The following is a 13,051-nucleotide window of genomic DNA, read 5'->3' on the forward strand; positions in this document are numbered from 1 at the left end:
TAATTAGTAATTTCAGACAACTATTTTCGAAAACTTAAGTTCAAGTGACATCCACTAACTCTGTACTGAGTGTATTTCCTCCTGAAGGTTCGAGTACCGCTGCTTCCAGTCATCGCGCTCCTTCAGCGCTGCACGCTCATGGTCCTGGCACTCCTTGGCCCGCAGATCAAGCTGCTGTAGACGCTCACTGAGCTCGCGCATTTGACTGGTAGCCGAGGATATGTCCTTCTCCTATGTAGAACACATACAGACCATACAGACATTAGCACCGATTGTTCATTGGTAGGACAGGCAGAAAAATATAAATATTGAATGTAATGATTTGTTTCTGTGTTTAACCTGTACTCTACTTAGTATCAGCAATATAGAGATTGTCACAACAGCAATAAGAATTTACAGTTTCTTACTTTTTAGAGCACGCTACTATGAGTTATGCATCATTATCATCGAGAATAATTTCTATTACATGAACTACCAACAGGAAACTTTTAGGGATTCATTTTGAATTGTGCATATGGACTTAAATACATTTGAAGTTTCATAAAGTGGTGCTTTGTAGATAAAACAAGGGTAACAGTTACATGTACAATATACCAACGACTGGACACTATGAAACATTAACTGACCTTGAGTCGCACAGTGGTGACCAGTTCCTCCTCCCTGGCTCGCAGTTTACCAACTGTGGTGTGCAGCTCATCTAGGGACTTCTGTATAGAGATGGTAGTCTCCTGAAAAATACACAGCAATTTATGCACAAAAAGAAGAAGCAAACATATGAGCTGAATTCTGGAAAAACAGCACTTAATGCAGGTGCGTAAAGTGTTGTCCATGATTTGCCTGTGCAGTCCACTTTCCGCTTATCTGAGACAACACTTTTTACACCCATGCATTTATCCCAGCTTTGTCATAATAGGTTCATATATTGATGTTGTGGGGCTACGTAATGATGCCATTTCCGGACTCACACCCTGGTGCTCTCGCTATCAGAGCAATTGCACTCCGAAACACACACTTCTCCCCTTTAGACACAAAGTGCATGACACTTCATTGTGATGTTATAATACTCAGTTTCTGAAACAGTAAACGTCTTCATTACTAATATATAAATATAAACATTGACCAAATACATCATAAATTAATTTCTCAAATACTTATATTATTTTGCAACTTTATTTAATCTACATTTTGAAAGTATCCTAATAATTCCAAATAAGAAATGATATACACAGTTTTTAAGTAAACAATAAACATGATATATTAACCTAGTTTATAGGTAAACACAAAATAATTAAAGACAACAAACCTTGAACTTGGCATTATCAGCTGTCAGGGTGTCATTTTCTTTTGTCAGTTGCTCACGTGAGGCTTTAAGACTCTCTATTTCCTGCAGCGTTTCAACCTCACGAGTCCGCAGGCTTTTCAGGTTGGCAACATAGTTACGAAGCTGAACAGTCTTGCTTCGTAGGTCCTCTGAGCAAAACAAAACAAATAAGAGAACATAAGAAATAAATGGTAACTATTGTTTTCAAATACATTTATACACATATGCAACATGACAAATAACAAAAATTAACACCACATGTACCCTTACACTTTGTAACCAGCACCATACAAAGGTAAGAGCATTTCCCAAATATTAATGTTTATCATTGTTAACTCTAAATGTGTGAGCAAGAAAATGTTACATATGTAAAAAACTTCATAACATTTTACCCTATAAGTGATGAGGATACCTCAAAATAACAAAACACTGTTTTAAATAAATCTTCTGCACAAATAAAATACTTCTGACAACTAGTGCTAGTGTTAGCAAAAATGGAAAATAAGACCACAACCCACAAAATTAACAAAGCTCTGATGTATTATGGCTCTGTTTTAAGAAAAAAATATTATATATACAACCCTAAGTATTTTTCCTTATCATTTTGGAAGCAGTAACAGAACTTGTTGGATTCATATTGTGATGTGTATCACATTCCTTAACAGCTGTCAGCAGGATGTCAATCCAACAATTTAAAGGAATAAATTCTGGAAACAAATTGTTTCATTTATTCTGGTACTTGTATAAAAAATTATGCTTAATTGGTCTATTGCTCCTGGATACTTGAGACTTGAAAGCATCAAAGTTTCAGTTTTGTTCCACAACTTGCATCAGGGACCCAGATTTGCACATCAATCTATTTCAAACTTCAGACACATCACCACTGACAATCTTCTTGGCAATGTTGTTATAAGCCTTTAAGTTAGATAAAATATTAAGCGCTTAAATGCTTTCGGTATTATTAGAGTTATGATTCGCTATGTCTGTTGACACCGTAAAAAACGCAATATAATTCAAGTGGTTCCTATTCTTGCAAAAGATTAACATATGAAACCATTAATTGAAAGGAAACTTATAGATAACAGCACCACCTAACATAGCTGCTTCTCCTGGCAGTGGACAGAAACTGATTTGAATTGCGGTAGATACTTGGATAAAAAAAAAGTTAAACAAAAGGGCCAAGATGGCCCTAGTTTGCTCACCTGAGAGGAGTCAGTTCATTCAATCTTTACCAAATGTCAAACTTGACCTGAAATTGTCCAGACAAACATCCTGGTCAAGTTTCATCATTATTTCATCTGCGAGTCATGATCAATAAACCTATAAAGTTTCATGATCCTAGGCGTAAGCATTCTTGAGTTATCATCCAGAAACCATTTTTCTAAGTTGAGTCACCGTGACCTTGACAGCCATTGTGTGAATCTGTTATTTGGCACTGTGACCTTGACCATTGACCTAGTGACCTGATAATCAATAGGGGTTATCTGCGAGTCATGATCAATATAACCTATGAAGTTTCATGAACCTAGGCATAAGCGTTCTTGAGTTATCCAGGGGTGTCAATTGTCCCAAATTTGAAATCCGGAAAATTAAGCCGTAGGATAAAGGGTAGAGAGGGCCCAGCCCCCCCCCCCCCCCCCCGAGCCCTAGCTTATTGTTCTTTTTTTATAGTCTTTCTAGGTGCAATTTCTGATGAGTACAATGCGAAATATTATAAACCAAATCATCCGTAACACCGCAGGTGTATTTGTCATTCTAAACAAATGATATTAAGAACTTCGAAATTAAATTAAAATCGACAAACCAGCGTATCCGAAAACGACTGTCCGAAAACATGTCGCGATACATCATTTCCAAATGAAATAAAATATGCATATTGTTTGACTGCAGAAAATGAAAACCAGTCACCAGTAACCTAGCAAATACGCAGTCAATATATAATTTGATTAACATATTGTTTTAAAATATGATATTGCAGTGCTTTACTTTGCCAGTTACTGCTCATGTCAGTGCAAGCCGCTTACCAATCAGAAATCAATAAATAAAATCGGTACCAAGCGCAAATGTCCGGAATGCCGACGATGCTATAACAATATTCGTTCTGAAATGATCCCGCACTAAAAGAATTTTGTCCCTACCCCCATCCGCCTTAAACAAACTCATCGGATTTACATTCACCTCAAAATTAACCCTGGACGGCTCAAATCCGGATTTCCGGAATAATCCGGAAAATTGACACCCCTGGTTATCATCCAGAAACCATTTTACTATTTCAGGTCACCATGACCTTGACCTTTGACCTAGTAACCTGAAAATCATTAGGGGTCATCTGCCAGTCATGATCATTGTACCTATGAAGATTCATGATCCTAGGCATAAGCGTTCTTGAGTAATCATCCAGAAACCATTTTACTATTTTAGGTCACTCGACCTTTGACCTAGTGACCTGAAAATCAATAGGGGTCATCTTCGAGTCATGATCAATGTACCTATGCAGTTTCATGATCCTAGGCATAAACGTTCTTGAGTTATCATCTGGAAACCATTTTACTATTTCTGGTCACCGTGACCTTGACCTTTGACCTAGTGACCTGAAAATCAATAGGGGTCATCTACGAATTATGATCAATGTACCTATGAAGTTTCATGATCCTAGGCCTAAGCGTTCTTGAGTTATCATCCGGAAACCATTTTAATATTTCGGGTCGTCGTGACCTTGACCTTTGACCTAGTGACCTGAAAATCAATAGGGGTTTTCTGTGAGTCATGATCAATGTAGCTATGAAATTTCATGATCCTAGGCCTAAGCGTTCTTGAATTATCATCCGGAAACCATTTTACTGCTTTGGGTCACCGTGACCTTGACCTTTGACCTAGCTACCTGAAAATCAATAGGGGTCATCTGCGAGTCATGATCAATGTATCTATGAAGTTTAATGATCCTGGGCATAAGTGTTGGTTTCATGATCCTAGGCATAAGTGTTCTTGAGTTATCATCCGGAAACCATTTTACTATTTCGGGTCACCGTGACCTTGACCTTTGACCTAGTGACCTTAAAATCAATAGGAGTCATCTACGAGTCATGATCAATGTACCTATGAAGTTTCATGATCCTAGGCCTAAGCGTTCTTGAGTTATCATCCGGAAACCATTTTACTTTTTTGGATCATCGTGACCTTGACCTTTGACCTAGTGACCTGAAAATCTGTAGAGGTCATCTACGAGTTATGATCAATGTACCTATGAAGTTTCATGATTCTAGGCCTAAGCGTTCTTGAGTAATCATCCAGAAACCATTTTACTATTTCGGGTCATCGTGACCTTGACCTTTGACCTAGTGACCTGAAAATCAATAGGGGTTATCTGCAAGTCATGATCAATGTAGATATGAAGTTACATGATCCTAGGCATAAGCGTTCTTGAGTTATCATCCAGAAACCATTTTACTGCTTTGGGTCACCTTGACCTTTGACCTAGTGACCTGAAAATCAATAAGGGTCATCTGCGAGTCATGATCAATGTATCTAATGAAGTTTCATGATCCTAGGCATAAGTGTTCCTGAGTTATCATCCGGAAACCATTTTACTATTTCGGGTCATCGTGACCTTGACGTTTGACCTAGTGTCCTAAAAATCAATAGGAGTCATCTGCGAGTCATGATCAATGCACCTATGAAGTTTCATGATTCTTGGCATAAGCGCTCTTGAATTATCATCCGGAAACCATCTGGTGGACGGACGGTCGGACAGACATGAGCAAAACAATATACCCCCTCTTCTTCAAAAGGGGGGGGGGGGGCATTATGAGAAAACTGCCCCCCTCCCAGCAGCAATGTTATTCAACTGAACAGAACTATTTTTGAACTCAACTCTTGTATCAAGGAAACAAATGTTCTGAGCAAATTTCATGAAAATTGAGCCAAAAATGTGACTTCAACTGTGTTCACATGTTTTCACTATATACATTGTACATATAGAGAAAAATGCCCCGCCCACTGGCGGCCATGTTTTTTCCACCAATCCCGACCATTTTCAAACATGTCCAAGATATCAATAAAACCAATGTTTTGACAAACTTTCATGATGATAGGGCAAAAATTGTGACTTCTAGAGTGTTTACAAGGTTTCTCTATAGCCAAATAAGGAAAACTGCCCCACCCACTGGCGGCCATGTTTTTCAACTGATTGGAACCACTTTTGAACTCAACCAAGATATCATTAAGACAAACATTTTGACAAAGTTACATGAAGATTGGGCATGAAATGTGACTTCTACAGTGTTTACAAGGTTTTTCTTTTTTTGACCTAGTTTTTGACCTGACACAACCCAGTTTTGAACTCGGCCGAGATTTCATTGGGACAAAGCTTCTGACCAACTTTCATGAAGATGGGACAAGAAATGTGGCCTCTAGAATGTTTATAAGCAAATGTTAACAGATGGACGGACTGACATACGACGGACAAAGACCGATCACAAAAGCTCACCTGAGCAATCAGGTGAGCTAAAAAGCATGTTGTGGATAAGGGTCTTAAAAGGATTTGCTCAGGATGGCTTCATTCCATTCAAAAGAGACAAAGTACATGTACTGACCATGCAAAATAATCTCTAAACCTAAGAAAAGAGACTAATAAGATATTATTTTTAAATATGCGGAAATAACAAACTACCCACTATAGTGTCTCAAACAAGAAGAACCACTTCTACTACAGTAAAAAGTTTAAATAAAAAGCATGCAAAGCAAATCTACATTTAAAAAGAAAAGATAGGTTGAACAATAAAATTAGTATTTTAAAATGGTTTCATTTAAACAGGTACATTTATGCAACAACAAAATTATCATAAAATGAAAAAGTGTTTTAACATTTCAGAGTTAATTGTGTTAGATCAGTACCCATGTATTACTTGACAAGTTTTTTGACAAATAAAGCCCATATGGCTTCATTAGCGAATATCATTTAATATAATAATTAGCAACAAACATGTCAGGGGGACATGCATATACAGGAGCTTAGCGGATTTAAGTGCAGCTAGTTGGAACTTACTTCCAAGATGGCATCGTTTTTTTTAAGGAGTAGTGGATATATTCGCCCAGTAAGCCACTTTGTAGATCTATTTATTTAAAATGAAAATGCCGTTTCGGCTCTACCCTGTTTGTACTTCCCTCGGGTTTTTGTTTCAAAAGTTATTGAAGGAAAACCGTCAACAAATCTGTTGTCTACTTACATTACATTCGACAAATAGGATGTACAAATATAACTTACTCTTATATTACATGTTCACAGTATTGACAAACATGCACAGATAAATATAACTAAAATCACTATTATATCATGCCGTTATATCTCTAATAAATAGTTTTTTGCTTAAAAAATTGATTTTATCACCCTTTTTGGAACTGACTTCTTTTTAAGCACATTTTTGGACCTGACTTCCAAATGACAAACAGATCTTTCCTATGTTAAAGAGTTTAACACGAAATAATTTTTTGTGAAACTAACCGCTAGTTCTTCACGAAAAAAAAAAAGGCGCCATCTGTGAAGTAAGTTCCAACTACCGGTCACCTCACTTAAACCCAGTAAGCTCCCATATACACATGCCTCCCTGCATATAGAATAGATTGATTTACATTAAAATAAGAAAGGTCTAATAAACAAATATAACAATATAATTATAGTACATTTTCATAAATTTTGTGTTGCAGTTTAAGCAAACAAATCAGAGATAATATTGGAATTAAGTTAAACATAGGTAAAATGAAGTATGAAATTCTAAAAGAAACTCTACAGGATTGTCTCTAAAAGCTAAGTTTCTGCGCAGTTGGCCGTATTTACCATATCTCACTGGTAAAGAATGCAAAATGAATCTTTTTGTTTATTAAGTTACACAAAAGTGGATAATTATAGGCTATAAAAATGTTCAACGATGACTTAAATAGACATCTACATTACTTGTACAAAGGGCTGAATCCTGAATGGTGAACAGGTAGTTAAAAAAGAAACCTATTGACTGCTATGTTTTATTAATATAAATAATTTAACTGATATAAATGGCATCTTTACCAAAATATAAAGCTTGAAGGTCACATTATGCACAGACCAGAAGGCTGACAGTACAAACATTCCATTATGACTTGGTTAAAATATGTACTTTTGCAGTATAACATCACCGCAAAGAAATAAAATATGGCAACTCTATGTATTAAGAGCCCTGGCATTCATAGAAATATTTGTCAGTGACAACAATAATTGAACAACTAATCACCTTGTCAGCCATTATGATAAGCAATCCTTAATATTGGCAGACACCATTAATTTGTTTAAGCAAAAAGGCAAAAAATATTTTTGGTTTATTGTACAGGAAAGTATGTCTTCCAGTTACTGCTTCATAATACATGTAACTTCATAATGGCTAACGTGATGGAAACAAAGCAAATTATGCTGAAGTAATAAGTCATTCTCAAGTAGACAACAAGGTCCTTCACTCTACAATACAGAACGATATTTAACATTATACGAATATATCAATTCCAAGTATGTTTATTCTTTTAAGAATTACAAAAAATGTAATCTTTTTTTAGCCTTAATGCCGGGCTAAGCCTTTATTTGTCAGTCAGCATTCCAATGAAACATGACTGGCATGTATGTGCCCCGACCAGGGATCGAACCCTGGAACTCTGGATTTTAACGCAAGCGCCTTATCCACTGAGCTACGGAGGCACATCAACCAAACATTTTCCCAATGAGTTTGAGAAAGTTATGTAATCTTTAGGTTGTTAGATTATTACAAATTGCTAATTAATTGTTTTTTTTTTGTATTGCACATTCTCTTTGCTCCTTATCCCTTACTAAATAGTTCACACATTATTTTCTTCAATGTAGGGGGATTTAAATGTTTTCAGGCAAAAAAACAAAACAACAACAACACAACATTTTCAGGATGTTCCATCATCAATCATGAGAGATAATGATCTCATAAAATGACCTTGAAATCAACAGTTGCTGAACTGATGAACTTTGTATATGGTACATTTCTTCTCTGAAATTTACAGTGGAAAAGAATTTTCTATCTTTTAATAGATTATGTGATCAGAGAAAAAATATCAAATGTTATTCTTTCTGGCTGTTTATCCTTAAATTAGTGGGAAACATGAGCGAATGAACATACATTCAATATATGAGCCACTTTCTGAGAAAACTGGGCTTAATGCGTGTGCGTATAGTGTTGTCCTAGTTAAGCCTGTGCAGTCCAACCAGGCTAATCAGGGACAACGCTTTCCGCATTTATGGTATTTTAAGTTTCAATGACAGGGGTTTTTCAGCACTGTCTGTGCCTCCGGAAAACGGAGGCACTCCCAAAGCAAACGGACCCAATCCCAAACCGAAATTATTAAAAAAATTCCCAATTTACAAAAAAAAATTTTTTTTTAAATGAAGTGTCTTATAACATGTGTGACTAACCAGTATTTGTTTTGGTCAAAAATATCTGCTGTAAGGTTTTGACTGTACAGTTCTTATCTCAGAGAGTAACTGTAACTGAAAAACAAAACTGCAGTACTTGTATAAACGTTGAACATGCCCAATATTGCATCTGTTTATATTAAGAAGACAAAATAACAAATAAAAACAAATTTATTTGTTAAACCGCTGAACTATTTAAGCATGATAAATTCACAATTGTTTCCCAAATGAGCTGTTTCATCGAAGCAAATATTCCCAAAATGGCCAATTTTGTCGATAAAAAATTCCCAATTTGGTCAGACTCCTTTTCCCAAAATAGGCAGAAAAACCCCTGAATGAAGTTCTTCCTTACCGTAAATCAAGTTTAGAGGGAAAGTGTCGTCCCTGATAAGCCTGTGTAGACTGCACAGGCTAATCTTGGACTACTCTTTACGCACATGCACTAAGCCCAGTTTTCCCAGAACGCTACACAATCAACATGCCCCTTTAAAACATAATTACCATCAAACAAATGTATAAATGGTTAATACATAATTTGTTACTTCAAATCATATTTAAAAGAATTTCTTTTAATAATACGCTGAGTGTGCCCAGTGAAAAACCTATATACAGCAAGAAGTAGAAAATATGATAATTATAGCATTTTATTATTTTATATGAAAGTGCAAGGTGACATTGGGTGAATAATAAACGGTGGCTATATTATTGTAAATGGGTGGGGAATATGTGGATTACATGACAAAAACTTTGTAACAACACTAAATTGTACTTTACATATAAATTAAAAATGTTACAACAAAAAACAACAACATTGTTCCATCTACATGTACAGTAGTCATTAAAAACATTTCATAATTAATGAACAGTAATGATTGAATAACAAGGTCCACATATTTTGTAAACTTTATTTATGAAAATTACTCTTAAACCACCTGATAACAATTTGGACACTATGCTTTGTAAATATCCTTACAGCTGCATACATTTTTATAGGTGAGTAAGGTTCTAGTTAATCATAATGTAACAAAGTGTAAGAACATTTCCTTCCTAACAATATCTTATTCAGGGAGCGTATTATTGAAAGAGCAAGCATTTAATGTTAACAATTTAACCAGGATAATTCTCCCTTAATAAACTTACAAATTGCAATACAGTATTACTAAATTCTAGTAAAAACATAAGACTTAATGAAGCAACAATATTTGATCACCAACCAAGCCCATAATAACAATTATTATCAACTTTAGCCATAATTAAACATGGCACATATTTTTCCATCCTACCTTCATACTGTGTACACTTCCTGTCCATGGCTCCCAGGCGCTGGCGGTCCTGCTCCCAGGCAACCAACTGCTGCTGATGAGCCGACGCCATCTCACTGAGCTCCCGGTCTCGATCACGTAACTCGGCAACCAACAGTTGAATCTCCTGACGCTGCTTTTGTAGTGTTGTGTTCTCCAACTCCGTAAAACTTGTATTCTGGAAAATATTTTTTTAAAGATTTAAAAACATTATTTGTTCAACAGTTGAAGTAATATTTTTTATGAATTTATAAAACATTATTATTGTTCTATGACATATCAATTCTATCTTTTGAACCCACCAAATATCAATCCGTCCTTTCCCCAATTAATGTTTTCCCTTAATCCAAAACTTGTTTCCCTTGTCTGAAATTTTTACTCATAGATGACTTTTGCATTAATACACGAAATATATAAAAAAAAATTAGAAACTCTAAGTCTACTGGTTCTTGCTTGAAACTGATTGTGAATGAAGCTTGAATTTATTTGAAATGTACAAGTCCCAAAAGCAATTATTCCAAGACTGACAAAGGAGAAAAGAATAAAGTCAAATGTACAAAGTGTATGTGTATCACTGAAATGACAGTGTTTGTAAATTGGAGTTCAAAGTTGACATGCAAAGATCTGAAGTGAACTAGTGAGGTGCTGCCCCATGTTTCTTCTTCCCCTCTTGACTAGTCAATATAAAAAGTAAAACACGTTTTACATTTAGGTTATCTTATTTTAACTGTCAATGGAAAATGAAAATTGAAATGATAATGCTTAAGACACTTAATTACATGTGTTTGACTAAGAAAGTGTGTGCATACAGAAAATTAATAGAAAATGTCATCAAAATGGTTGGATTGCAACACTGCCCCTTTGTAGCAGCACTCTGTACCCTTCTTGATTCCCTTAATGAGTCTATAAACACAAAACCCAATGTTACAAGACTATAGTATGAAAATGGAACGAGTCAAGCCTGATTTCATTTATATCTTAGGACACAGGCAGCTACGGCTAATCTGGGATGATATTTGACACATAAGCATGGTTTCCAAAGAGGGTGACTACTTTATTGATTCATATCATATACTTAAGACATTATGACATAAGAATAACACAAACATTGTATTTCTTTTTTTTAATGCCAATAACGCGGCTTATATATTTTGCCCGAAATCCATCTATTCCCCACTTTTTTCCCAAATAAATAGACCAGGAATTTTGCACCAATGTCACTCAGAAAAAGACATGGGTAATTAGACTGCTGTTCAAAATAAGCATTATAATAAAATAACATATAAGTTAGACTAAATTGTTTTAATTATACAATATGCTTAACAACTAATTGTAGTACAATAATTTAACAAAATCTATTACCTGAAAATTAAGTATTAACTTACCTGTCTGGAGAGTGACTTATTATTTTTTCTATCCAACTTTGGGCTGTGTATTGTTGGTCTTTTCTTGCTATAGGAGTGCACATCCTCCAACTCCTTATCAGTATATTTCCAATTATCAATAGGTCTTGTACCAGATTTTGAAAGTGGATCACTGGCTGTATCAACTTTTCCTACAGATGATGTAAAATCAGAGTTGGCTAGGTCTCGAGGGCTAGCAGGTTGTGATAAATCCAATGAATCATTTATTACACGACTAAAGGCAGTAAATTTTACAGTGTCATGACCAACTTTGCCTGTGACTGAGGACATCATTTCTTTTCCAGCACTTTGTGTTTGTCGTTGAGATTCAACTGCTTTGTTTGTGACTGTCTTGCTCATTTTATCTTGACTCCCAGATCTTGATGCAATTTTACTGTTAATGCCTTGCACAGCTGTCCCAAGACTTTGTGTATCTACGTTTCTGGCATAGTTCTTCTGTTTAACTTCACCAGATTGATACATTTTAAATTTAACACTAGAATCTTGAGGCTGAAAGTCACTTCTCTCCGCCACGTACTTTTCATTCAAGGTGCCAGGAGTCGCTGCTCTCTCATGATTAAATGCTTTATCAGTTGGACGTTCATTTACACGGGGCCGCAGGTTGTCTATATTAGAAAGATCTTTGGTGGAATATTGATACTCTTTAAACTGTCCAGAAACAAACCTTTCTTTCTCATACATCTTATCCTCATATGGTCTTTTGTCACTTTGTAAGTCTTTGTCATTATTGTGTCTGACATAGGACGGTACAAGCGACCTGTCCTCAAATGGCTTTATCACTTGTAGACTTTCTTCATAATCATCGCGGTTGGCATGCTTGGATATAAGACCTCTCATGATACTTTTTGTTGAAGGTAGTGGAATTTTTCCACCCTGCAATCATAATGTAACATTACAGTCAACTTTGATATAAAAGAGTTTATTTAATGGATTTGGCCAAAGTACATTAAAAGATTTAATATTCACGCCAAAATGTTGATGAATTGCAAACATTGACAAAACAATGATATTTTCCTAGTTTGGTCACCCTCTCTCCATATCAATGTTCAACAAATGATATAACATATTAAGTACAATGTATTAAAAAACATAAACTTAATAATTATGAGCTTTAACAAAATATACCTTTATAGGTGTGCTGTGAACAGGTATGTCATCAGATGCAGACAACTTTGGGATACCTAAAAATGGCATAATACAATCAATATTTATATGTGTCAAAATCAATAAAAAAATACATTAAATACATAAATGTATAAGATAACAAATTTATATAATTGAATTATGAAAACTCATTATACAATCTTTATGAATTAGCTAGCATAATATGATGTTTCAATGACTAAACAGTACAAGTGATGTAATTATATGAAAATAAAAATATTTCTGAATTATTCTACATTTATACCTGACTCATCTGCTAATGTTTCATCCATCATTCAGAAGCAGTTCATTTTTCTTGATTCCAGGACAACTCTGCAAAGTAATTTCATAACCAAGTAATCATACCACTTTTAAAACAAGTAAATTTATAAGATTGATTTCC

General features: G+C 35.2%; 1 protein-coding gene across 1 annotated transcript in view; it reads right to left on the reverse strand.

Moving 5' to 3' along the window:
* Positions 1-13,051, reverse strand: part of LOC127837284 (apical junction molecule-like) — a 29,429-nt gene that overhangs the window by 12,025 nt on the left and 4,353 nt on the right. Inside the window, exons 2-8 of the mRNA XM_052364204.1 lie at positions 12,914-12,981; positions 12,631-12,686; positions 11,467-12,378; positions 10,064-10,259; positions 1,304-1,470; positions 627-728; positions 60-231 (exon numbers count right to left, since the gene is read on the reverse strand). Coding sequence (XP_052220164.1) covers positions 60-231; positions 627-728; positions 1,304-1,470; positions 10,064-10,259; positions 11,467-12,378; positions 12,631-12,686; positions 12,914-12,944 — 1,636 coding nt within the window. The 5' untranslated portion in view covers positions 12,945-12,981. The remainder of the gene's footprint in view (positions 1-59; positions 232-626; positions 729-1,303; positions 1,471-10,063; positions 10,260-11,466; positions 12,379-12,630; positions 12,687-12,913; positions 12,982-13,051) is intronic.

This window comes from Dreissena polymorpha, chromosome 1 (assembly GCF_020536995.1).
Source record: "Dreissena polymorpha isolate Duluth1 chromosome 1, UMN_Dpol_1.0, whole genome shotgun sequence".
Lineage (NCBI taxonomy): Eukaryota > Metazoa > Mollusca > Bivalvia > Myida > Dreissenidae > Dreissena > Dreissena polymorpha.